The following is a 27,831-nucleotide window of genomic DNA, read 5'->3' as shown; positions in this document are numbered from 1 at the left end:
TCACCTACTTAGCCAAGGAGGGTATTCCCTACCACCACGGATGTCTTCGGTTTGGAGGTAAGTAGGGGTCTCGAGAAGGCACAATTAAACTGCTCAGGCGATCCATTAAAATAGGTATGTGACCAATCCTGGCGCCGCCATGTCGTGTGTTAGTAAATGCGCGGTTGTGAACAGCATAACCGTGGAATGGTACCATACTGATTCTATGTACTCAGTCATGATATGTTCTCCTATAGACCAGCAAGCTCACAGTGCAACCATAAGCACCCCTATACCTGGCAGGGCTCTAAAAATTCACTCGCCCACTTGCTATGATGAGCCAGATTTAATCAGGACAAGCTATTTTTAGGGCCTGCTCACCCTTTCGGTCAAGCTAAAAATACTCTAACTTCAGTGAGTCACAGAAAGCAAGGTAAATGTAGGAAGACAAACTGACTTTTGGCCTCTGTCTCTGAAAGCAGAGCAAATGTGAAATAATACGATTTAAAGGCATCTTTTTTTTTTTTTTAATATCTTTATTGGCCATTTTTACGTTATCATACAGTGGGTGCAAAAAGAATACCCAGAAAAAACAAAACACAGTGCACCATCAGCATTTGACTATTTTCCAGAGTACATGCTCCGTCCCAACTGTTGCTCTTATAGAATTGTTAGGAGAGTTACTCCACCACCGGGCAACCATTACCCAGTTCCGTAATGTTATACACCTTTACATACCAAACACTTTAGTTGGACTCGAAAATCAGTACGATGAATAAAAGAGAACTTAGAGAATAAAGTTTAGCCACACAAGGTGGGGGGGAATAAGACAATGAGTAAAAAAAGAAAAGAATAATGAAAACTAAACTACTCATGCAGAGGAGTGGTTTGCGCACATCTAGTCATCTTCATACAGTGGAGAATGAGTTGTGAAACTTCTCAAAAGCAGAGGCAGCAGGGGGGGCCCCCTCCCCGGGCTTCCACAATTCCTCCACCTAGTCTGATACAGGTGAGGTCTGTGCACTTCTAAACCTCACTTTGTCTAGCGCAATCCCTTTGGGCATTGGAAGATCTCTCGCACTGGGTATCAACCCCTGCATCTGTATGGGTGTCGTCCTCTATGTCCCCCTCTCCACTGCTGGCCCCCCTCGGATTCTCCCATTCCACCAGTGCCTCTCTCCATTGTTCTGCTATGGGGCGCAATCTCACTTCCTTTGCCTCCTCCCACACCAATGCTCTGCCATCCACCCCAGCCCACGCAATGACCTCTCTGTTCCAAACAGCTATCTGTGGCCCTCTAGGTGACTTCAATTCCAATGCTTTCCTACATTTGGCAAGACTCCGCGCTAGATCTATCAAGCGATTTCCCACTTTACGTTTAGGGGGTCTAGCCAAGAGACCCAGTAGACACGTCTGGATCGTCAGGGCCAATTCCCTTCCAAGCGCGTCCTTGATCTTGGCCAATACCGCCTCCCAGTAAAGGCGCACCCCCAACACTCCCAGGTCTTGTGGGCGAAGTCAGCATCCGGTTGGGCACATCTGGGACACTGTCGCACCTCCCCTCCTTACATCACGTTAAGTCTATGTGGTGTCATGTAAGTCATGTGGGTGTATTTGAATTGAGTATATTTCAACCGGGTGTTCAGGGAGACCTTCCCTGCGTAGCACAGAACTCTGTGCCATTCGACGTCCGTAAGGGGCCTGTCACCCGTCCTTTCCCACTGCTCCCACAGGCCAACGAGGGGGCCAGTGGAGACCTCCACCATTGTAACATACAGCCATTTCACCAGGTCGCACACTGTTCCAGTGGTAAGGAGCGTGTGGAGGACAGGATGAGTATTAGGCTCCGCCCTCCCTTCTCTCCACAGTCGTGCAAAGGTGCGCGTCAGCACCTCATGAATCAAAAACTTGCCCATGGGGAGTCCACTATCCTCCGCCAAGTCCACAAAGGGAATCCATTCCTTATCCAGGGTAGCAATCCCCGACGGTGTCCAACCCGGCCTCCGACCACCTGATCAGCTGGGCACCTGTGAATGTGGTCCTCCATGCAGCAACCCCACCAGGGATAGCATGGGGGAGTATTTTGCACTGTGTTGTTGACCACTGCCGCATCTCCTCCACGCCAGAACGGCCGTGTTCTGGAGTAGGGAGCAGGAGGGGGCGGGGTGGCCAGCAACAGGAGTTTCAAAATTATCAACCCGCGACTCAGCGCTGTGTCAATCAGGCACGTTCCTTCCCCGTTTACCCCTGCCACCCACTGTGCTAACCATTGTAATTGGGCCGCCAACATGTAATACTTGAAGTTAGGTACCCAAGACCCCCCTCAGACATAGGGCGCTGTAAGGTTTGCATGGACACTCTTGGGTGGCCATCTTCCCAGACCAGGTGCCGCAGGAGTGATTGCAGGGGTCGGAACCAGCTTCTCGGCATCAAGACCTCCAGGTTTACGAAGAAATACAACACCCGGGGCAGCATAACTCTTTTGGAGAGCATGATCCTGGCCATTATGGACAGTTGCAATGTGCACCAGAACCGAACGCAGGAGCGGAGGGAATCTAACGCTCGGCCCAGGCTCCGTCCCTCAGATCTTCCAGGTCGTGAAAAATATTAATGCCCAAGTATTTGAAAGTGCGCTGCGCCCAGAGTGTATCATTCAGCAACGCCTCCGGCCTGGGCAGGGGTCCAGCTATAGGGAACAGGAAGGTTTTGGTTCTGTTAACCCTAAGGCCCAAAAGGAGGGGGAAGTTGCCCGAGACCCACAGAGCTTCCGCTGCCCCCTCGACTGCCTCCTCAAGATAAAGCAGTAAATCGTCTGCATATAATGAGATGTGGTGCTGCCGCCCCCCAGCGTCAGTCCGAGCCCTCTCCCACCCAAACGAAACCGATCAGCCAATGGTTCCACCGCGAGCGTGAAAAGGAGCGGGGACAGGGGGTATCCCTGCCGGGATCCAAGGGAGATCTTGTATGCCCTAGATATGGTTCGGCCCGTCTTGACGCTAGCAGTGGGCACAGCGTAAAGGACCCAAGCGGAGCATCACTGCAAAGAGGTATTCCCAAGACACTGTGTCGAAAGCCTTCTCTAGGTCGACCGATAGCACCGCCACCTGCTGGAGCGCGGGCACTTCCGTATGGTAGAGCACAGAATAGAGCCTGCGAAGATTGTAAGAGGTGCTACGTGAAGGGATGAACCCATTCTGATCCGGGTGGATCAGGGCCTTCATATGCGGGAGTAGCCGGCCCACCAACACTTTACTCAGGATCTTGAAATCTAGGTTAAGCACTGAGAGGGGACGGTAGTCCCTGACTCCCGCGTCAGGCTGCTTGGACTTGGGAAGCAGAATCACAAGTGCTGATTGGGTGGAATCCGGCAAGCATCCCCCTCCCTCCAACGCTTCAGCATAAAGAGCCACCAGACGTGGGGACAGTATATCAGTGAATCGCTGGTAGAACTCAGCCGGTAGGCCGCCAGGCCCAGGAGTCTTACCAGACGCCAATGCCGCTATTGCTGCCTTAACTTCATGAACAGAGATGGGGGCCCCCTAGGGCCTCCCTATCCTCCTCCTCCAACATACGGAGCTGCAGAGGAGCCAAGAAGCACTGTATATCTAGCAGGGGGGCCGCTATCGGGGCGCCATATGACTGGTCACAATAGTGTAGAAAGAAGTAATTAATGGCTTCAGAGTCATGCACCACATCGCCCGTGTCCAGGCCCGGACGTGTGATAAGCGTTCCCCCCGACTCAGGTTGTATAAGTCGTGCTAGCAGTCTACCCTCCTTCCCCTCCTCCCTCTGCACTCTGTCCAGGTAATCTTTGTAACTGTAGCACCGTAATCTACCTAACGCGTCATTGTATTGAGTCCGCGCCTCTTGCAAAGGCGCCTGGGCTGAGTCGTCTATACCTTGTAAGTTGTCCCGCGTACGAATTGTCCCTTCTAAATCCAGAAGTTCCTTATTCAGTTCCCTGTACGCCTCACACACCTGGGACATGCAGTGACCTCTCACCACCACTTTGAACGCCTCCCGCTCTACCTGCAACGGGGAGGCGGTGCCGGCATTGATAAGGAAATACGCCTCAGTTAGCGAGGACAGGGAAGCGCGAAAGGGGCCGTCATCAAGCAGTGCCGGGTGAAGCTTCCAAGTGGGAATCGGAGGGCGCCGACCCAGTGGTCGGAGTACTAGAAGCAATGGGCTGTGATCCGATAGCGTCCGCCCTAGGTATTCAGTGTGCAAGACCAGGGTTGGGGAGCATAAGACCGTGTCCAATTCCAATTATGTATGGACCTGGTGGACCGGCGAGAAAAAGAAATATTTCCTATCTGCCCTGTGCTGCAGTCTCCAGGTGTACTCCAATCCCCAATCAGATATCCAGGATTGAAAGCCAGCTGCTGTGCGATGTGGCTGCGTCCCCAGCAGGGGAGGGTGTGAGCGGTCCACTGTGACGTCAGCCACGCAATTGAAGTCGCCCCCCCCAATATAAGGGAACCTGTGTGACAGTGAGCCAAGGAGGCAGAGAATGTCTCAAGAAAGCCGATATGGTCCTGATTAGGAACATAAACAGTGCCCAAGGTCACCTCCCGCCCCCCAGTCGCCCATTAAGCAGGACGTACTGCCCATCCATATCGATCCATGAGCGGTCGAGGGCAAAGGGAACCCCGGGCTTCACCCAAATCAACACCCCCCTGGCAAAGGCAGGTGGTCGCAAATATCTGGCTCCGCCACCGCTTCTTCACCCGCCCATCCTCCCCCGCATTCAAGTGCGTCTCTTGGAGAAACGCAATGTGGATATCCCTGCACCTCAGGTAGAATATATATTGTGCCATTTGGACATCGAGCCCATCCCCCAAATGTTCCACGTGAGGAACCTCAGACCAATAGGTGTGCCCTCCATTCCCGCAAAAGTGTGCCCCGTGGTGCCCATAGGGTGGACCACCATTCTCCGACCGCACACACACTCGCCCTCTCCTGCAATCAAGCAAACAGAAGAAAACAAATGAACCCCCAACGGCGAACAACTCCCCAAACCCAGGGCATCCTGACAACGATCAGTCGCCCAAACAGCATACAGAACATTTCTCATAGGGAGACCCTACACTAGTAAGGTACACAGGGAGGGGTGGGCAAAAGAGCTAGATTAGGAAGGAAACACAAAGAAGACACACAAACGGTTCTGGGCGCGCCGGCCCCTTCGGATTCAGACGGCCCAAGTCCAGCGTTCTGCATCGGCAGGCCGGCCATGACTTAAACAACAGGTTACGGTCCCAGCTAAATCAAATGACTTCCTCCGCCGTACCCAGGGTCACCACTGGCATCTTCATGCTGCCACTGCCAGAGGAGTCCAGGTCATTGTCCGCAGTGCCTCCCGACGTGCGGGATCCAGCCTCCAGGGAGGGGCTCCTGCTCCGCATGAGCGCTGCTACAGCCTCAAGGGCATCCGCCCTCTCCTGTTCTGTTTGAGACACAGTCGGTTTCTTGGGGGCCCCTCTGCGGGTGTGGCGCCTCATTCGCCTCCTCGGCCCCACTTTATGTCGCTCCTGAGGCCGAGGGCCCACAGGCTGGGAGGATCCAGCCCTGTAGGATTCGATCCAGTCCCAGGCTTCTTCCAGGCTGTTACAGAAATGGGTGCTACCATCAAGCTCAATCCTCAACCGGGCTGGGAACATCAGTGAGTACTTGAGGCCCTCATCCCACAACACTTTCTTAGCCTCTAGGAACAAGGCTCATTTCCGCTGGAAAGAGGGAAACCCTGCTGTTGTCGACAGAGATGGGGCGATCCGTGAGCGCTCTCCGCAGGAGTAGGTCCCTATACCTGCAGTGGAGTAAGCGAGCCACCACCGGGCGCAGCGGACGCCCTGGCACCGGAGGTCTAGCCGGAACCTGATGAGCTCTCTCCAAGGTGTAAAAGGCAGACAGGCCTTCAGGTGCTACCACCTCTCACAGACAGCACTCCAGGTAGGACACCATGTCATTGCCTTCAACTCCTTCCGGTAGGCCCAGGATTCGAACGTTGTTTTGCCGATTATGGCCTTCCGCATTTTCGGCCCGCCGTTCCAGCTATCCCACCCTATCTGCGAGGGCTCCCATCTGCTGCCCCAGGGCTTTTTGGGTGGGGGCTATAGTTTTGATGATGGACTCGGCCTCCTTCACCCGCTCTGACAGCTTCTTATGGTCCTCTCGCAGGAGACCCAGCCCTACCGCCACTGTGGTTATGTCCTGTTGGAGGGTGGCCTTTGTATGTGCTATGGCCTCCAGTATCTTGCCCACCTGTTGTTGCAGCAAAGCCTCCGGCGGGGGTTGCGATTGTTCTTGGGTGCCGTCCTCTGGGTCCTAAGAGGCCCCAGCCTGCTTGCCCCGTGGTTTGCTCATGATAAGTAGCGGCCCACCAGTTATTGAATCGTGTCCGGGAGGGGGCTCAGGATTTCTCAAGGCCACCACTCACTCCAAAGCTCCGGGGGAGGCCCAACACTCCAGTCACTGCGCCTGCTCCTCTGCCGCAGGGCCCACAGTGGTGCAATCAGGTGTGTGCACTCCGCGTCTGGGTGCAGACTGTGATCTGAGAAGCGCCTGGCAGTGCACAGCCTCCTGCAGTCTAGAGCTGCCAGGGCCATGTGTCCCCTGTCTACCACCAACGTAGTCCAGTCCTACATGAGCAGGGCCTCAGGGTTTTGATCGGTTCTATGCCAGTGCACTCGGGCGATGGGGCGGGGGGCGGAGGCACGGTCAAGCGAATCGCGGACCACCTCTGTTGTCGTCGCTGCAACCCCCTCAACTCCGCATGCCCTCTCCTCCAAGGTGTCACCCCCGTATTCCCCGTCGCGCTCCGACTTGAGCGGGCCTACTTTTGTCCACCGTGCTACACGTATCACCTGGTGAGCACGGGCAACGGCACTGTGTAGGCTGTGACCCCACGGTCCAGACTGCCCCCCACCTCACCTCTGCCCGCTATGGGCCTCCAAGGACGTGCTCTCAGGTTCAGTGCAATCCACAGGAGAGATCGGGGCTCCGCACTGTGCAGCTAGCTGAAACCGCCCCGGGCCGCCATCTTGGATCTTCGCCAGTGGCCGGCAGGGATTCGGCTGCTTCGCCACCTTTCCACCGCCTGTGCAGACGTCAGGGCCAGCCTCCGTGAACACAGGTGGCGCCCGGTCCTTGCTGATGCGTTCCCAAGTACATTACAGTTAGGTCAAGTTGATTTTTCAAGTTACTAGACCTGCAGGTCTAGTAACATTTTTATGATTTTTTTAGCCTTGCCTGGGCGGGTAGCAAATGGTTCTGGCAACCACTGAACATGACAACCTTGATCTCACCCAGTAATCATGGTTACCGATCTAGAGCCCTTTTGCTCAGTCACTCTTATTCTCGGAGAAATATACAAGGAATACACAGAGAGATATTTCCAATGTTTATTGAACCAACGTGATTCTTATATAAAATGTATATGCTGCAATAATCAATAGAGAGAATCAAAGTAAGGTAATTAGAAGCACCAAGATAGTGAATAGAATAAAAAGCTCCACCTTCGTGCTGATACAGTGTATGTATGCAGGCATATAAAACAATATAATCATGGTACCAGGCTGATTCTTTGCACTCCCTCAGGATATGTTGTCCTATAGCCTAGCTAGCTCACAGTGCCACCTTAAGGAATTTCAAGCAAAGCAGAATTTTTAAGCAAAGCAGTTTCAGAGAAACTAAATCAACATTCTCACGCGCGCAAATGTGTTTAAAAGGTTAATGTGTGAAAGGGAAGGCAATGTAAGAAAACGTGTTCACAGTAAAAGATGGCAGCTTTTTTAAATGGTCCTAACTAAGACACATAACAGGCCATTATGAGAATTCAGCTACCCATTAGAGAAAAGAGGTTATGGATTCTAGAATAGTGGCCATTGACATTAGTAGATTGATTAAAGTAGTCCCCTGAGACACCTTGCTTTTCCCACAAGGCAGCAGGTCGCTCATCCATTTCGTCATACTGTCGCTTCTTGCAGCCCTGTCCTTCGGAGACTTGAAGTCTGACTTTTTGTTCTGTCTAATCTCTGTTATTCCTGACCCTTTAGATGTTATTTTTTTAGGTCGAGCCTACATGGTGCTTGAGCTGTTAGGCAATATGTTGTCTGTTCTTTTTGGGTTCTGACTCCTCCCACGCTTTGGATTGGCTTTTGTGTCCATTAATTTAAAAATAGTAGCCTGCAAATGGCTAATGGTGGGTGCATGTCCCACCTCTTTTGAGAAGTTCACACTCCTGGTGTATTGCCGAGCAGCGACGTGCAAGCAGTCCCTACGCGCAGTCTGGTGCATTATTACTGCTTTTCAGTTTAACAGACTTGAGGGAAATTTGCACATGTGGGAATAATGTTCGCTCCAATGGAGCGTGCACTTTACTCTACCGCTCCTGGGCTCTGCATGCTATCAAGTTTGCCCGTGCTATCTCATAAACTGATTGGGACATGCACTTTGCGCTGCAGTATTAAGACTCAGGTCTGCAACTTACTGATTTGTTGATCTGCACATCAAGATGTGTGTAACTGTTGTATACCATTTGTTATTTATCTGTGATGAATTCTGTATTAAGCCACATAGATAGCAAAGTGAATGGAATGAAACCGCCACTATTGACGCGGTTAACTATGAAATGGTATTTATCATGCAAATTACAAATGCATTGCCACTATGTAAACAATCTGTTCCTTTCCTCTCATTATTCCTGACGTCTATCATGACTCACACCCCTCTAAGATGGCGCCTGCCCCCATTTCACGCATTTGCACATATATTTCCTAAACAACATTCTGATCAAATGGTAATTCCGTTATAAACTTCCGGCTTCACATTGGCGTTCACATTACCTGCGCTCGGGGACCGCAGAAATACTCATTCTCAATAACACATTGCTGCACACTGCACCGCAGGCACGTACTCCTCTGATGGCCAATACGACCCATATCTCTTTTTCCATGTTTTTATTCTGATAGAGGGTTTCCTTGGTGCGGTTGACCCTCCCTCTCCTTTTCCCTCCCTCTGCCGACCTTTCCACAGCACTGCAATATCCGACCCATTTATATGTGCGTCGAGAGATGTAGTAAGTACGGCTTGACTCACACTTTTTCGCTGATACCAAGTGTGTTTATAGTATAAATATGTTATCTAATTCCTTTTAGGACACACGCACATTCCATTGCTCACAGTACAATTATGACCAGACTAAAGACATGACGGTAATCCTCCAACTTGATTTAATGAGGCATGCCTATGGTGCCCCCGGGGTTGACTTTAACTCTAGGCTGCATGAGCCAGATGGCACCATGTACTGATACTCCGTACTGCACGGAATATTTAGCATACACCCTGATTCATGATATGCTCTACCACAATATGGTAATGAAGACTGACACGGACCCCCTATCCCCAATGCGGAATGTGCAAAAGGTACTGAACACACCATCATTCAGGGTCCGCACTATTACGGATCCTTTTAAATTGTCAAGGGCCCACACTAAATCAGCTTCTGTTTGTAACTTTTACCTGACCATTGTTCCCTCTTTCCTTTCCCTGACCCTACGACATATACCATGTTTGGTTAACCTGGCACCTTCTGGATATTTGACTGGACCTACTTCAATCCACCAAAGCTGTATGTATGATATGTAACAGTATATTGTATGCTTCTTTTCTCCATGGTAACTTGATGGTCTTGGACGATTCTGTATCTATTGACTGTGTCTTTTGATGTTGAACATTTGTGACGTTTATAATTTTGATGTCTTGTTACCCTTGTTTAACACGGACAAACTTTGGGTTATCTCATTATGTGACTAATCCTTTTTAGGCTGAGGTTATACAGCGCTTGCGCTGTTAGGCGATCTGTTGTCTGTACTTTGTGGGTTCGGACTTCTCCAAAGCTTTGGATTGGCTCTTGTTTCTGTCATTTAAAAATAGTATGCAGTAATAAACTACAGGATGTTACCTGTAAACCCGGTAGAGACCAGGGTAAGTAGTATATAGCATTCAACAGTGTCTCAAAGGGTTTTGTATAGGAGGCAATTTACTAGGTAGCACATCCAATTGCTGTGAGCAGGGGAAGGGGAGCAGGGAGACAAGAAATCAGGAGACATATTGTTGATGAAAAGCTTTTTCTATATATTTAGTCGTATGGTCAAAATAAACGGTCATAAATGCACTGTTACATTGAATGTCATGTAACCTGTGCTATACTGTGCACAAGTGCTCGTGAAAGGGTGAACGGCACTGGTGATAGGTGAAGGAGTATATACAGCGGAAAGAAGGGTGCAGACAAAACCAATCATATATACAGTGTGTATTCTTAATGATGCCCATACATAGGATACAGTGAGTACAGGTTAATGATGATAATTATAACAAATCTGGGCACGTGCCATTATCTTGCTTTTGCTTAGCACAGCAGTCTGCGACGGCAGAGATGTAGCTTAGAAATTCCTGGTGACAAAGGATTTTCACAGACACAAGGTCTTTTGTATTTGCTGGTACTTGCCACGTAACACAACAGGTGCAGCCAAGGGCGTGTTCCACAGAGCATCCTCCGCCTCCATTGAGCATTGACCATTAATGTTCCATGCAGGAGCTGAGACTTTCTGCTTTAGCCAGTGGGAGCCCCGTTTGCACTACACTGTTCTCTACAGGGTATCTCATCTTTGTATTGTGCATGCAGGTGGGATATATACAGCTGTGATTCATAAAAATAACTAATCCCTCGGATTAGACATATATAAAAATATAAGCAAACATGTTTTGCACATCATTATTCAAATTGACGTTTCTGATGTTGTTTATAGTGATTCTTTTTGATTTGGATGACAACATAGTTTTGCCTGCTATTAGTTCTTACCTTTCATATTGCTAGTTTTTTTTCCATTGCATTAACTCCCATGACACGATACTAGGCAAACTATTCTATTAACACAACCTTGGATTTCATTTAGCCTGTAGCAATAGAGGACAACTGACGTAAACTGGTGAATGTTCCCTTCTTTCCACATTCACATAGTCTCTTCATTGTGAGTCATGTCTTGGAAACCCTGAGTTTCTAATGACATAACCTCAGCATGCTTTTCTGTGGAAAGCCTCTAACTGTCCACCCCTGGAAGGCATACCTTGTTCAGGGTGCAATTTCTAACGCTGTATTTTTAGGTTTCGCCTGCACATTGCTTGCGTTGTGCTTGTGAAATCTCTTGTAAACAAAGATCTTAAGAAGAAAGGACTTGGAGCCCACCCTTTACTTACAACTGGTTGGCTTCCACTGCAGTCTGAGCTTCTGCTTCTCATTGGGCAGTGGCTCGATTTCCACTGCCTTCTTGTATTTCGGCTGATCTGTGGAGCATGGACTAAGTACTGCTTTCTTCTGTGTCCTTCCACTGGGTGCAGCACTTTCAGGGGTAATTCTTAGGTTGAGCCTAGGGAGCGCCAAGGTGCTATCTAGCAGCCCTGCCCTGCTGTATTTAATATACAGAATATAATCCCGCCTGCTGCTTGCTATTGGTTCACTCCTGCATCGCTCTTCTTTGCTGAATCCCTATTGGTTGATGCTCGTGATACATTACTTCAATTTGTCACTCAAAATCACTGGCCAACTACAGTTTTCTTACACTGTAGGTATTTATGTGTTCCTTTGGGGACTGCTTCTTTTATTTCCTGCTCGTGTCAGTTACACTGTGGGTGCATGTTTGTAATACCGTGCGCCGTTTATTTCATCATCACGCCGCCTGCTTCATGGGCTGCTGCGTGCATAACCTTTATGTTAATGGGCACAGCTCTTCATGTTTCAGCACAGCGCCCACTTTTGTTTCTTGTCTATTTTTTATTCTCCAGTCTTGGGATCTCCTCCGCTCGGTGATGTGTGCATGACGGCGGGCACTGCTCGCTTTTCATGCTCCACAAGTTGCAGCGTCGCAACCATACAGAGCCTTCAACAGGGGCTCAGCTAGGGAAAGTGGCCGGAGACAGCTGTGGGGCCTCGGCAGAAGGAAGCGGAGGTGACTTCAACAGCCTAGTCTATGCGCACACATGCTCGGGCAGCAGCTGTTTGTTGGTGCTGCACGGCTGCTGCTTAAGAGACTGGCGGTGGTGGCAGCAGGGAGCAGCAGAGGTGATGGCTGGCCAGCCCTGAACGTGATGCAGTTTGCTGGGCTGGAGGATTCCTGGCTCAAAATCGAGGTGTATTCCAGCAGTGGTGAGGTGGGTACTTGGTTCAGGCATTCATGGGGCTGTGGGGAGGGCTGTTTGGAAGTCACAGACTAACCATTATCCTCCTGTAGCTTTGTGGCATCCTGGAGAAGTTGCTGCCCATCCCCAAGAATTGTTTTGTTACGTCTATTTTTGTTTCACCCCAACCAAGCCTCAGATAGTGGTATAATCTTGGTACCCATTGAGAAATTAACCACACACAAAGAAGATGGAGATGGAGATCCCCTACTTCGACCACCTCTGAGTATAACTAGTCACACACTGAGAAGCAGGAGTGTATAGATCCCTTGTTAAGAGAGGTAAAACTGGCAAAGTACAATTCTTTGAAAAACTGCCCTCACCCACAAAAAGTTGTGGCATGTTTTATCATTGGGCTGCTAGACACACCTCTATGCAGACCAACGCATGAGGTGGAGCAATAGGGTGGGGGAGACCGTACAAACCTATAGAAAAGGTCAGGATCATAAAGGAAAAAAGTGCAGACAGACTAATAAAAACTAACTCAGGGATATCCCAATATCTATTTTATTCATGGATTCCTTGGGCAGGGCTAGAAGGTGACCACCCATTGTGAAATCCCTGTGGGCATCCGCTGTCAAGTGCCTCAGTAAGAAGGCCCACCCACCAGCAAGAGTTTGTGATACTTGTGTCTGGGTATTTGGTGGAGGGACAAGTTTGGAGTACTGGTCTGTGGAGCATCCTTTCTGCCCTGCTGTAGAGTAATGGTAGCCCATACCAGGGCAGCATATGCACTTTGCGGAGTGGATTTATCTGAGGGATGGATGATACCCTCGGAGCTCCTGCTGCTGCAAACAAGTTGCGTGTACGTCATCCAAGCGCTCCTTCTCACACAGTGTAATTACATCTCACAAATATGCTAAGGAAGCACTGTATACAAGCCAGCTTTGACAGTAGTTGTGTATTTAGTAATGCTAATAGATGATTACTGCATTATTGGTGCAGGGTGGGAGAGGAGCCACAGGAGTTGCGTCTTTCCTGGTGGTGTTTAAGCCTCTCGTAGAGCAAACTCAGGCAGTACTTGCAGGAATAGGATGGAGGGTGTATGACAAAATGAATTGCCCCTGCCTTGCAAAGGATGCATACACCTGTCCTTTTAGGAGCTGTGAACAAAGCTATAGTACTACTCCTCTTTTTGGGTGGTAGGTGTGAATGTATGGTTCCACAGTGCTGAGCAGTGTGTGACAGGGGCGCATGCGTGAAGGGGCGGTAGATGATAACAGAGCTGCAAGCCTGTTATTTAGGGAGGAGGGAGCAAGTACGCAGCAGCCCAGATCTCCGCACTGGAGAAAGGTTGCTGTCCTGGGAGATGAGGAATGCACACTTTTTGTCTGGTGTCGGAAAGGGCAGGAGGAACAGGCTACTATGCTGTTCTGCAGTGGATAGAGGGCGAGGATGCACACGGTAGCCCTGTTGTCCAAGTTCCATTATGAGACAAGATGCCCATAGATCTCAAGTCCTGGAGGAGGATGGATTCCAAACCCCCTTGGGCAGTGACAGGGAAGGTAACTGTTCCTTGCCCAGGTAGTAGGGCTATATTTAAATCTACTAATTTATAATTTTGTTTGTAGTGGATTGGATACGATGTATGTTGTGTAGGAGAACGCCAGCTCCGACAGCAGTGCTTTTAGCTGCTTCTCAGGTCCCAGTGATAATTCCTCATTCTAAGTCCCCTAGAAAGTCCTAGCTGCTACTCTGGTCCCGTCGGTGACCCCCCCCATTCAAAGTCCTCTAGGCAGTGCTGCAGTTGTGTCTCTGTTCCTAGTGGTAATTCCTCATTCTAAGTCCTCTAGGTAGTGCTGCTAGCTGCTTCTCTGGTCCTGTCAGTAGCTCCTCCAGTCTAAGTCCTTTAGGCAGTGCTGAATCTGTTTCTGTTGCCAGTGGTAATTCCCCATTCTCAGTCCTAGTCTGTTCATACATCCACTACACTCCAAACCAAAACACATAGGTAAAAGACATTGTGATTTACAACGCCAAAAGCTGTAACTCTGACAAATGTGAAACCTATTGCATTGCAAATGCTTGTTTACATATGTTATTGTTTTGTGTATAAAAACAGCCAGTGCATTAGGAAGAAACACATCTCTGGTATAAGTACTAGTAATTATGACCTTGGCATTCAGCAATTCAACTCTGCATTACAATAGTGGTTCTCGTCAACAGTTAAAACAGTATACTTGTCACGTACCCAAAAACCTTGTCTTAACCAATGTCAGTACAATGTCATGGGGGTATCAAGAACTCCGTACTGAGTAATAGCATCCCTTCAACACTTGTTACTGTCTTAAGACTGCCAGGAAAGCTATTCTTGGGCCCCTTTCCTTGTGTTGCTTATGCCCATCTATTGGAGTATCACTAAGGCCGGTCACAATCTACCTCTAAACCACAAAGGCCTAGAGTATTGCATCCCATGCCCGGGCTAAGTCAGACTTCCTCAACCCTCTTTTAACCTTCATGTGTAAAAACATACTATTGCATACAGCCAGCTCCTGCAATTTTGATTTCTACTTAGGCTAAGCCCACCGTCCACTTTCCAGCTCATCACTATTTGCCAGAGCAAATTTGGCAAACATACTATTGCTTTTCCTGTTACTAAGGTGTAGAAGGCCTCCCGTATCCATCTCTCTTGTCTGCATGGCGCTTCATTTAAAAGCAGCACTACCTCTCCCATTGCAGCTCTCATACAGGACTGCAGACCCATACTTTGTGGGAAAATCCGTATTTGCATTCCCACACGTAAGGCACTGTGCAGTGGCAAGAGGATAGAATGTGTAGGTCCTCCTATGTGTATGAAATGTAATAGTATCAGCTTGAAGCAAGCATTGCTAAAAGCTTTCTGGGTGTTGTTCGATGTTATGTTATGTTATTTTAATCTTATAAGGCGCACAGCTACCCAAGGGTTTCCCAGCGCCACCTGTCAGGAACTGAAGAGGAAAGGAGGTGTACTACATATTAAACAACCAGGTTTTTAAACACTTACGAAAATTCTCATATATAGTTTCGGTCCGCAGTGACATAGGGAGGGAGTTCCACAAAGAGGGACCTAGACAGGAGAAGGACCGACTGCCCATTCACCACAGTCTGGTCCTAGGCACCGTACCTTTAGCCTAAATGGCAGAACATAAGGGACGTGAAAGAAGATAGGGGTGAACTAAGGCATTCAAGTATTGGGGTGCCTTACCAAATCTGATCTTAAAGATGTAGCTCAGGACTTTTAATTTAATACGATTCTCAACCCTGAGCCAATGAAGATCTCTAAGAGAGCCTGAGATGGAAACTATTTTGTGAAACTTACAAAGTAACCTAGCCGCCGCATTCTGCACCAACTGTAATTTGCATAACACGTCCTTGTTGACTCCTAGATACAGAATGTTGCCGTAGTCCAGTCTTGAGGTAACAAGAGCTTGGACCACAGTTCGTTGCGTAGACAAAGGCAACATCCAAAATATTTTCCTGAGCCATTTGAGAATAGTAAAGCAGGTCTAAGACACTTTCACCGCTTGTTGCCTCATTGATAGCTGGTCATCGATTATAATGCCTAGGTTCCGAACCTGATGATTTGGCTGGGGCAGAGAGCCCATTTCAGGCGGCCAGTGTTGAGGTCCCCACAGGTATTTATTCTTACCTAGAATCAGTACCTCCGTCTTTTCACCATAGAGTTTAAGCAGGTTGGCTTGCATCCAACCTGCTATGTTCCTCAGCCCAGACTGAAGAGATGATGATTTAGACGCCCTTTCTGCAGAAAGGGAGAAAACAATCTGGGTGTCATCCGCATAGGAAAAAAGAGACAGCCCAGCATCTTCAGCAATCTTCGCCAGAGGCCTGACGTAGATGTTGAATAACAGAGGGCTAAGGATAGAACCTTGGGTAACCCCATAAGGTGATAAATGAGTATTGGAACTGGACGTGGGAGAAAAGACTTGGAACATGCAATTAGTCAGAAAATCAGCAAGCCAATTGAGTGCTGAACCAGTCACTCCCAGTGATTGCAGAGCTTGCAGTAACACGGTATGAGAAACCGTGCCAAACGCGGCACTTAAATCCAGGATTATAAGCGCCACAGTTTCCACTGTATCAACATGGTTACGTATCATTTCTGTAACTTCGAGCAGAGTAGTCTCAGTTATAAAGCCTGGTTTAAAACCAGACTGCGAGCCATGCAAAAAACTTTAGGATTCAACAAATGACGTCAGTTGAATGTTGATATGTTTTTCCAAAATTCTGGAAAATGCCGGCAGCAAAGAAATGGGCTGGATATTAGACAATTGCACGGAGTCGGCATTAGCTTTTTTTGAAAGTGGGAGAACCATCGCGTGCTTCCATGCAGATGGAACCTTTGCTTCCTTTAAGGAGGCATTGAGCAACTCCATAATTAACAGCAGAGAGGACTGTTCGAGTTTCTGGAGCACAGAGATGGGGATAGGGTCCCTAAGAGAACCAGATCTAAGGCTGTCCAAAATCCGCCTGAAACAAGTTCTATCCAGAGGCACCCAAGTTTCTAAATTGCTGATAGGTGCGGAGGATGCACAGACCTGTGGTTCCGTGCTCCTAATTGACTGAGGAAGAATCTTGGTTTGCTGTATGGCATTGATCGGCACATTAAGTACGGAGTATATTTTTTCAACTTTATTGAGAAAGATCTTCACATTGCGATTCAGTGATATCCGGGGATTTGGGTTGGCATGCTGTGCCAGACATTTCTTTGACAAGCTTGAACAACGTCTTAGAGTTATTCTGTGCCTTAGAAGTGGTAGAGGTCACATGCTCCGTACGTGCAGCTTTACAGAGTAAATCGTAGTCTCTTTTTGCCTTTTTATAGGCTAGTTTGGCGTCCGGAGCGTAGTTCTTTCTCCAGTGTCTCTCTGGCGCTTTACATTTTCTTTTCTCCACTTTTGGACTCTCAGAAATCCAAGGGGCAGGTGGCCGGTGATTATTCACCTTCTTGACAGACGACGGAAGACAAGCATCAGTGGAATTAAGAATCCAATTGTGTATGGCACCTGCTAAAGAAATTGGACAAGAAATGGAGGTAGTCTTAGATAAAAGCTTGTTAAAAGCTTTGATATCCAGTTTACCCCAATTTCTTGAATTGGACTTAAGACCGAGAGCAATCGGGGCTAGGCTAGATAGATATTTTTTGACCCGAAAGCCCACCAGGAAATGATCAGACCAGAGTACTGGAAGAGCTGGGGGGCAACAGCTGTTAGGCAGATTAGAGAAAATAGGGTCCAATAAGTGGCCAGCAACTTGGGTGGAACCCTAATTTCAAAGCAGAATGTTCATAGCTGCTAGATCTAAAATAAGTGCAGTGCTAATAGCACATGTCAGGTCATCAAAATGCAGGTTCAGGTCACCCAAGATAGTGAAATTAGCGGCGTCCAAAAGGTAGGGAGTAATTAGGTCAGGAAATGAGTCAGCCCATGACCCAGCGGGCCCAGGGGGGGGCGATAAAGCAAAATGCCTGAAAAAGTAAACTGGGGGGTTATGGCAAGTTTGAATAACGCAGCCTCACAACCAACAAAGGATAGATCTTTAAATATGCATGTGTAGGAGTTGTTATAGATGATTGCAATGCCTCCCCCCATTTATATTCCACTGTCTCTCCTAACTATTGTGTAATTGGAAGGTAAAGCGATTGCAATATCAGGCCCACATCACCCATGCAACCATGTTTCTGTGAGAAAAATAGCATCAGGCTGCTCATTAGTCAAAAGATCAAAAATATCTGACATGCTTAGGGAGTGAACGAAAATCTTTATCAAAAGTATTGCAAGGTTTTACAAAAACATTACCCTGAACATTGTTAATCCATGGGGTAGAAGTTCGAAAACTGCATCCTTTGTATGAGTGTGTGTCAAATGCAAAGCTACAACAAGGGCAGCAAGAATCCGTAATCTCTGGATTGAATACCATGCAGTTAGAAAGCGATGCACTATTAAGGTCCACCAGCTGTTTGTGGGAGTACCTTATGGGAATCCTCCTAATCGGACCAGGGGTATAGCCCCTGGCCCCGGTCGTATGTGGACGGGCGCAGACAGGCTTGCCTTAGGCGCGCAGCGGCGCGCCCGCTTCGCGCGTCCGCTGTGTGTCCGATCGTGTCCATTAAATAGAGTAATGGCGGGACGGCGTGCATAAAATGGTGCGCTAACCGGCCAAAAACGCGTGGCAACACAAGATCGCCGACCGCGACTGGGCAGCTTCAAGTGAACAGGCAAACTAACTAAAAGGAGTATAACACACTCCAGAAGGCAGCAAATTCAATTGTTAATAACCCCCCAATAGTGCAAAATGTTGTTTCAAATACAAATAAACAGCAGATAAAACATAATTAAAAATTAATTGAGAATGAACCTCACAGGCGCCGCTCGTCCGATCCATGTCCATTAATGGCAGGACGGCAACGGGATGTCCGTCCCTAGTCTCCTTCTTCAATGACCTTATTAATGCTCGCTTCTCATTTTTCCCTTATTCAATTCAGCAAACAGAGAGCTAAAGGAATATGTAATACAGCAGTGACACAAATGTCATCCCTTTACCTACTGTGTAGATCAGACTTAGTCCGTTGTGTGTGTGTGTGTGTGTGTGTGTGTGTGTGTGTGTGTGTGGTTGGGTACTCCGTTCCTTCCAGAAACGTTTTATTGTTGTGACCAAGGATGCGTGCAGTAGGAATTGTCCAACATGAATATCATAGTGCCATATTAGGTCCTAGAAGTGTCTAAGGGAACCCAACATTGTATAGACCTCCTAGCAGTGGGAGTTCCTTTTCTTTTCAAGCCTACGCACAATCTGTGCCCTCCCTAGTATGAAGTCCAGACACCCCCATTAGTGATATCTCAGACATATAAGATGTAATTATGCATGTTCTTTTGAGGCAACTAGCCCAGCAGTGTACGAGGACTTTCAGCAGTCATGCGAGTGCCCCAGTACCACTTTTGGGTACAAGGATACCCATTGATTTTATTAATGCAGGGACTTTAGTCCCCACTACTTTCTCATCGGTCCCTTTGGATTGCTCACCTGTGCATTGTAGTTGCGGTACAAAAGGGGGGTGGTGATAGACGGAGTATCAGAACCAATCAAACACTCACACCCAGTCAACAGATCTGGGTTTGATCCATCACCGTTCTTTAGCCCACTCTGCCACCCCAGTTCAGACATGGCCATATGCAAATCAGTCTGACCCTGTGCCTCATGGGAACAGTCCAGCCCGAACTGCCAAGCCATGCCTTCCCTGGACCGGAAACAAGCTTCCTAGGACCGGTTTCTGGCATTTCAACCGTCTTCAGCCAGGCTTGCTTGAATCCAGTGGCAAAGTGAGCAAGGGACTCACGTCTGAGCATACCCTGCCAACTTATGGCGAGCAAAGTGGTACCAAAGGGGGTGGTGATAGACGGAGTATCAGAACCAATCAAACACTCACACCCAGTCAACAGATCTGGGTTTGATCCATCACTGTTCTTTAGCCCACTCTGCCACCCCAGTTCAGACATGGCCATATGCAAATCAGTCTGACCCTGTGCCTCATGGGAACAGTCCAGCCCGAACTGCCAAGCCATGCCTTCCCTGGACCGGAAACAAGCTTCCTAGGACCGGTTTCTGGCATTTCAGCCGTCTTCAGCCAGGCTTGCTTGAATCCAGTGGCAAAGTGAGCAAGGGACTCACGTCTGAGCATACCCTGCCAACTTATGGCGAGCAAAGCGGTACAAAAGGGGGTGGTGATAGACGGAGTATCAGAACCAATCAAACACTCACACCCAGTCAACAGATCTGGGTTTGATCCATCACCGTTCTTTAGCCCACTCTGCCACCCCAGTTCAGACATGGCCATATGCAAATCAGTCTGACCCTGTGCCTCATGGGAACAGTCCAGCCCGAACTGCCAAGCCATGCCTTCCCTGGACCGGAAACAAGCTTCCTAGGACCGGTTTCTGGCATTTCAGCCGTCTTCAGTCAGGCTTGCTTGAATCCAGTGGCAAAGTGAGCAAGGGACTCACGTCTGAGCATACCCTGCCAACTTATGGCGAGCAAAGCGGTACAAAAGGGGATGGTGATAAACGGAGTATCAGAACCAATCAAACACTCACACCCAGTCAACAGATCTGGGTTTGATCCATCACCGTTCTTTAGCCCACTCTGCCACCCCAGTTCAGACAAGGCCATATGCAAATCAGTCTGACCCTGTGCCTCATGGGAACAGTCCAGCCCGAACTGCCAAGCCATGCCTTCCCTGGACCGGAAACAAGCTTCCTAGGACCGGTTTCTGGCATTTCAGCCGTCTTCAGCCAGGCTTGCTTGAATCCAGTGGCAAAGTGAGCAAGGGACTCACGTCTGAGCATACCCTGCCAACTTATGGCGAGCAAAGCGGTACAAAAGGGGGTGGTGATAGACGGAGTTTCAGAACCAATCAAACACCCACACCCAGTCAACAGATCTGGGTTTGATCCATCACCGTTCTTTAGCCCACTCTGCCACATGGCTTGGCAGTTCGGGCTGGACTGTTCCCATGAGGCACAGGGTCAGACTGATTTGCATATGGCCATGTCTGAACTGGGGTGGCAGAGTGGGCTAAAGAACGGTGATGGAACAAACCCAGATCTGTTGACTGGGTGTGAGTGTTTGATTGGTTCTGATACTCCGTCTATCACCACCCCCTTTTGTACCGCTTTGCTCGCCATAAGTTGGCAGGGTATGCTCAGACGTGAGTCCCTTGCTCACTTTGCCACTGGATTCAAGCAAGCCTGGCTGAAGACGGCTGAAATGCCAGAAACCGGTCCTGGGAAGCTTGTTTCCGGTCCAGGGAAGACATGGCTTGGCAGTTCGGGCTGGACTGTTCCCATGAGGCACAGGGTCAGACTGATTTGCATATGGCCATGTCTGAACTGGGGTGGCAGAGTGGGCTAAAGAACGGTGATGGAACAAACCCAGATCTGTTGACTGGGTGTGAGTGTTTGATTGGTTCTGATGCTCCGTCCATCACCACCCCCTTTTGTGCATTGTAGTTGGGCAGTCAAATAATATAGTTCACATTCTGGGATGCCCAGGACCCCCTCCATCCCTCCCATCAATTGATCCGTGTTACAGATTTTAATTCTAAGGGGCTAATTATGATGTCGGGCAGACTTGAGTCCACCCAACACCATCTTGGTCCTGGGACCAACCGACCTCTGGTCGGTGGTCCCGACCGCCTAATTAGAATGCGATCGAACAGTGTTCGATCGCATTCCTACATTTCCCAATGAGAGCATGCATTACGGGCATATAGTGGTTTTATTACATGCTCCCATAGGGAAATGGGAGGTGCAGTTCATCCCCGTACCCCATGGCAGGGGCCTGCCACGGGGTGCAGGGATCAACAGGGGGGCACCATACCCGCAACTGGAGGCTGCACGCCCAAGGGGGCCCTCAAACATGCTTTCCGACATGGTTTCCATGTCGGAGAGGCAGGCATGGAAACCAGGCCGGAAACCGTGAATAGTAATCCCAAGGGCAGAAAGGCCCGTCCTTTGGGATTACAAGCCTGTTGCGACTGAACGACAGGCTCCATTGTAATGCTGCAGTCCGAAAGTAAACCGAGCGGCCGATTACGATGTGGCCCGGAAGGCTTTGACCGTCGGTCGAAGCCTTTATGGGCGCATAGTAATCGGCCCCTATGTGTCAGAACCTGCCATTAGATTCCCCTTCCATCGCTGGTAAGTGAAGTTATTTCATATGTCTCCCTGAACTCCATACAAGATCAAGTAGTATATTAACTAGCTCATGAAAGGTCTTTCCCAGGATCCACATTGGGGGAGAAGCAAAATAATACAGAAGCAGGAAGAACTACCATTTTTGAAAACACTATCCTCCCCACTATCAACAATGGCAGAATCCTCCAAAAGGCTACACTATTCCTCATCTCTGACACCATGAATCTAATATTCCGATCGAGTATATCAAATTCAGGTGGTAAATTTGTACGCCCAGATACCAAAAGATTGTAGGTTCCCATTTCAACCTTTGGCAGGCCTTCAGTAGTATCTCCCAGTCTGTAGAATGGTGCAAAGAGAAAATGCTGAATTCTTTTTTACTTTACCTCAAGCCCTGATTTTCTACCAAACTCTTCTAAACCCTTATATCCTCATCATCTCCATCCTGTACATCATTCAAAAACATCTACTTATTGTCAGCTTAGAGCGAGGTCAAGTGGGTCTTGCATTTGACAGTTATTCATTTATCTCCCCTCCTCAAGTCTCAAAATATTTGCTAAGGGCTATACTACTATAGCTAATATGAGTGGGGATGGGGCATCCATGCCATTCCCTCCTTCCACTAGTATAAGGATGAGAGATCACGTGTCATGTTAGAGCTCTTCGTGTGAGGTTGGCATATAGTACTGAGTTCCATTAAAAAAAGCCTTACAAATAGGAACCTTCAAGTTTAATCTATTGAATGCCTTTAAGACATCTACTGCTCAAAAAAGGACCGGACCCACAGATCCATCCATTAATTGAAGCAACCACCTGATGTTCATGGATGTGTTGGATCCCGGGATGAAACTGCTCTGGTCTTTGTGTGTCATTTGCAGCACTAATGGGAGGAGCCTAGTGGCCAGAACTTTCATCAAGATTTTATAATCCATTTGAAGCATCAACAGAGGTCGCTATGATCCCATTTCTGCGGTGTGCCTCTCTGATGTTTTAAATATGCCTACGTCTCTCTGTTATTGGCTGTCCTGACTTTAGTGGGGCCTATCTGTGAGGCTTCTCCAAAAAAGACTAGGTGCAATAGCATTTGACTCCTTTTATGAAGTATGGGTCAATGAAATCAGACCACTCAGATGTGATTTTCTGAAGATCTGACTAGTAATGCTGCTGACCACTCATTACTACGGATATGATTTCTTGTTAATTATCAATTTATGAATAGGAAGTTAAATATATTGTTTTACAATCATGTATGTAGTACGAGAGGAATTGGAAGTTTCAGGGTTTGCACCAGCTCTACACGATCTAATGGTCCACAATCAGATAACAATTTTATTTGCATTCAGACCACCTTCCTCAATCTTGTTTATCTGACTTTACAATGTCACAGTCTGCAGTAATGTTTCCTAACTAATTTTGTGCACGCTTAAACTATCTGTGATACCACACTAATGCCAAATTATATTGTTTTTGAGCCAGGAATCTAACCATTAAAGACTGCTGAACAGGGGTTGTGGGGGAAGAGGGGGGGAATAAAAAATACAATAAAAGGTCTTACCTGGGTGCCGCCCTCCGCCGCCGCCTCTCCTCTGTTGTCTTCTCCATGCTGCAACAGGAAGCACACAGCCTCCCAGAATCCCCTGCCCAATCACGACACTGCCTTACAGATTGTTCTGAGCGCCATGGTTCGGCGCTCAGATGGGGACAGGGAGGTTGTGCATTTTCCCCACCAAGCATGCCAAGTGCGCAGGAGTGTGCTTAACACTCCTCCCACTGCCCCTGCTCTGGCCAGGCAGCTTCACCCACACCACCCTGCACCGCAGCAGGATGGACAACTAAAATGATAACAACATTAGTTATTATCATTTTAGTTTTCCTTTTCAAACTGCTCACAGAGCAGTCAGGCGATGCTCCTCCGCCTTAGTGGTGGAGCCGCCACTGAATCTAACATCTTGTAGAAAAGAAGGCGCTGTGCCCAAAAGGCAATCCCGGCACTGCTTCTCCATGGCTTTAACAGGCAGTATGCTGATCTATGACAGAAAGGCAGCTGCAAAATTATCCTTTTATATATATACAGACTTTCAACGTCTTTTTTGATTAATCTGGTAACAGCTATTTACCTTTCTGCCCATATATTTAAGCATGCGTTTGTTTCAGTTCTCCCATAGTCTCCTGATGCGTCAGTTTAGATTATAACAGTTGTCTGCCTTTGAGGCACTGTACAAGCCTCAAAAACACGAGCTCCATACTGTGTGCAGGAGGGAACAAGAGGCGCTGGGTTTTAGGAGCTAGCAGCCTCAAACTATGAATGTTTAACCACAAAAGAGCTGCTCCTAAAGTGACAACCACTATAAGGTTTGAGTTATATTGTGAGTGAGGACATCTCACAAAAAGTAACGGACTGGTCTCACACACCACCTGGTGTCATGCTTCATCATTGACCAGTCCTCGCCCTCTTAAACCTTGGTTTGATAGAGGGCGATGACACCAGGTGGTGTGTGAGACCAGTCCGTTACTTTTTGTGAGATGTCCTCACTCACAATATAACTCAAACCTTATAGTGGTTATCACTTTAGGAGCAGCTCTTTTGTGGTTAAACAACCTGTACAAGCCTCCACATAGCTTGGTATAACATTATCCTTGTGTACATTTCACCCATAGAAAGCTGACATTGTTTCATTTTTATTTTAAACCTGCAGGTAAAGAAACCAGTAAGGCAAAAGAAGAAAATTCAGCAAAATGTAATGAAAAACTGAGATTCTGCAAACTGAGGACAAAAAAGAATGAAGCAAACTTCGTCCAGAATGTTTATGATCCAAAGCCTTTTTTAAGTGTAATGCAGTCAGGAAGGGATGGGGAAATGAAAGAAGGAACATCTGCAGAGTGGCAAAGTGTTTTCAGTCAACCTACCAATTCCAACTCACATCAGTTAGCACCACATGTGCAGGCATCAGAAGCATACAATAAATGTGAGGGGGCTTTGAGCAATAAAAACAATGTTCCATGTAAGTCAGATGCACTGCAAACATTTAGACCATACAGTTGTACTCAAAATCTTAAAATAGCACAGAGGAACAGTCATAGTGGGTATCAGCGCACACATCAAGGAAGAAGAAGGCACACATGTACTGTGTGTGGAAAAAGCTTTACAGCGATATCAAATCTTATAAAGCATGAAAGAATACATACTGGTGAAAGACCTTTTCATTGCACTATCTGTGGAAAAAGCTTTAATCAGCTTGGAGCTTTGCATAGACACCAGAAAATGCATACAGGCGAAAGACCTTATCAGTGCAACATATGTGGAAATCGCTTCAATCGAACAGACACTCTCATGAGACACCACAAAAGACATGAAAAGATGCTACAAAAATGTGAGCTTGATATGTTGGAAATTGTTTAAATTCTAAATTATTTCATTCTAGATGCATACTGGGTACACAGTATTGTATTTGTATTTAACTCTGTACATATTATAGAAGACAGTCCATGAGGTCTTAGAATGTGGATTGGTTACATAAAATAATTATGAGACTCGTCGGTTGTGCAGTACAATGGCAATATCTAACACATAACTATTTACAAATTTTAGCATGTGCAAGATAATAAAACACAGAAGGCCGAGGTTGAAAATCACATGACCATTACTATAGTAAGAGGGCTGTTACTTTCGTGCCTCCTGTGTTAGCCTCACTTTGCTACTTGGTTTTAAAGCATTCGGGTTTTTTTTCTTTTCAATCTTTGATTTTCATTACAGCATTTTTTTTACTGTACTTTCTACTGCTATATATTTTAGCCGCTCTGTCTCTGCTGCTGTTTTTCAAATATTAGGGCCACCTACCTTGTTGGAACTCCCTTGACTCTCCGGTCCACCGCCATTATACCTCTGTTTTTGTGGAGAGAGCCAAGGGGAGGTTCCACCCACCAGTGCCTACTCACTTCCGGTCCAGCCGCCATCTTGGAGGTTAGCGCTCCAGTCTTTAGAACTCCCAGCCAATAAATGGCAAGGAGGGACCAAGTGCACAGCGGACGCGCGCAGCATTCTATCTACTGAGGCAGACACATTGCGGTGCACCCACTGCCCGTTTAAATTGACCACACTGATGGTAGGCTCCAGTAAAGAGCATAAATTAAAGTTCCTATTTATTAACTGTAGGTCACTTAGTAAGCATAAGATTTAAATTGATTATATTGCAGATAATCAACCTGATGCCATGTTCCTTACGGAAACATGGCTGAATGGGGCTTCTGCCCCCAAGATACTACAAGCTCTTCCTCAGGATTATGGTATCCTCAGACAGGACCGCCCTATTAAGAGCAGAGGAGGAATAGCCATTATTTACCAACTATCCCTAGCAGTTTTCTTTACTATAACATCGGATAATTATCAAACGGTCAGTGGCTTTCTAATCTACCGACCCCCTGGCCCGTCCACCAATTTTATGTCAAGCCTTGTGGAAAAAGTGGTGCAACAGGCGCTACGTTATAACAATCTGACTGTTCTGGGCAATCTAAATTTACACTTTGACGATCACACAAATAGTGAGGCGCAATTCCTATGTCAAGAATTAGCCGCCCTTCAGTTAGAGCTTAAATCCACTCATCCGACACATCTATTGGGTCATGTACTGGATCCTATCTTTTCCAACTGTTTGGAGTTGGAGGCTGATGTCCCGATCGTAGTGCCTTGGTCTGATCACCATCTTGTGGCATTCGCTATTTTATTAGTCAAACATCCAATCACAGCTAGAATAGGCTTAATTATTCCATGCAGGAAATGGTCCAGATATAATGCTGAGAGCTTTATCCAAGTTCTTCAGCAGAGACGGCCACAACTGGGAGAAGATTTTAATGCTGCAAACTTAGCAGTGGATAAGTGGATCACTGAAACATTGGATGTAGTTGCTCCATGGACTAACTAAATAGGCATGGTTCAATGAGGATCTAAGGACAGCTAAAAAAAATCCTGCAAACACTTAAAGCGTCAATGGAAAAAAGATGTTTCTGATGGTAATAAGGCTGCTTATAAGTTAGCACAAAAAAACTACCATTCCCTTATTAAGAAAACCTGTGCTGCTTATTATGACAGAATAGAGCTCTTGAGAACTATTTGCCATCCTTAAAGACGTATTCTCCCTAGAGAGAACTATGGCTCCTGCCATTAGCTCTCCTGAGTCGTGTAACAAGATTGCAGACCTTTTTGCTACAAAGGTATCGAAAATATATGATTCCTTTCCTGATAAGGCCCGTAATAGCAATTTTTCCCAATCTGATAAATCCCTGTATTTGGGGACAGCCATCTCTTAGAGTTCTTGCCACCCTCTTTGGAAGATTTAAAAGATATAGCTCTAAGCATACAAATCTGGTTCCCCAATGGATCCAGCCCCACCTAAAATTAATAGGGAACGGCTAGATATAACACTACCTTATGTTCGTTACAACAAACAAATGATGGACGGAATGCTGACAATGCAGACATTCTCCCCCAGTCAAGAGATCTGGGTTAAATCCATTGTTCTTTTGCCCACTACGCCACCCCAGTTTAGACATGGCCATATGCAAATCAGTCTTGACCCTGTGCCTCATGGGAACAGTCCAGCCCGAACTGCCAAGCCATGTCTTCCCTGGACCGGAATCAAGCATCCTAGGACCGGTTTCTGGCATTTCAGCCGTCTTCAGCCAGGATAGCTTGACTCCAGTGGCGTAGTGAGCACGGGTCCCACGTCTGGGAATACCCATCCCACTTAGGGCGAAAAGCGTTACAACAAACAAATGATGGACGGAATGCTGACAATGCAGACATTCTCCCCCAGTCAAGAGATCTGGGTTAAATCCATTGTTCTTTTGCCCACTACGCCACCCCAGTTTAGACATGGCCATATGCAAATCAGTCTTGACCCTGTGCCTCATGGGAACAGTCCAGCCCGAACTGCCA

General features: G+C 47.5%; 1 protein-coding gene across 2 annotated transcripts in view; it reads left to right on the top strand.

The window, feature by feature from the left end:
• LOC146861713 (uncharacterized) overlaps positions 1-27,322 on the top strand; it is a 540,127-nt gene extending 512,805 nt beyond the window's left edge. For both annotated transcript variants that reach the window (XM_085646067.1, XM_085646066.1), the window contains exon 10: positions 24,596-27,322. In XM_085646067.1, the coding sequence (XP_085502193.1) occupies positions 24,596-25,299 (704 nt within the window). In that variant the 3' untranslated portion in view covers positions 25,300-27,322. The remainder of the gene's footprint in view (positions 1-24,595) is intronic.
• The last annotated feature ends 509 nt before the right edge of the window (positions 27,323-27,831 follow it).

This window comes from Triturus cristatus, chromosome 3_1 (genome assembly GCF_964204655.1).
Source record: "Triturus cristatus chromosome 3_1, aTriCri1.1, whole genome shotgun sequence".
NCBI classification, from domain to species: Eukaryota; Metazoa; Chordata; class Amphibia; order Caudata; family Salamandridae; genus Triturus; species Triturus cristatus.
The sequence above is the reverse complement of the archived record's forward strand: the minus strand, read 5'-3'. Positions and strand labels throughout refer to the sequence as shown.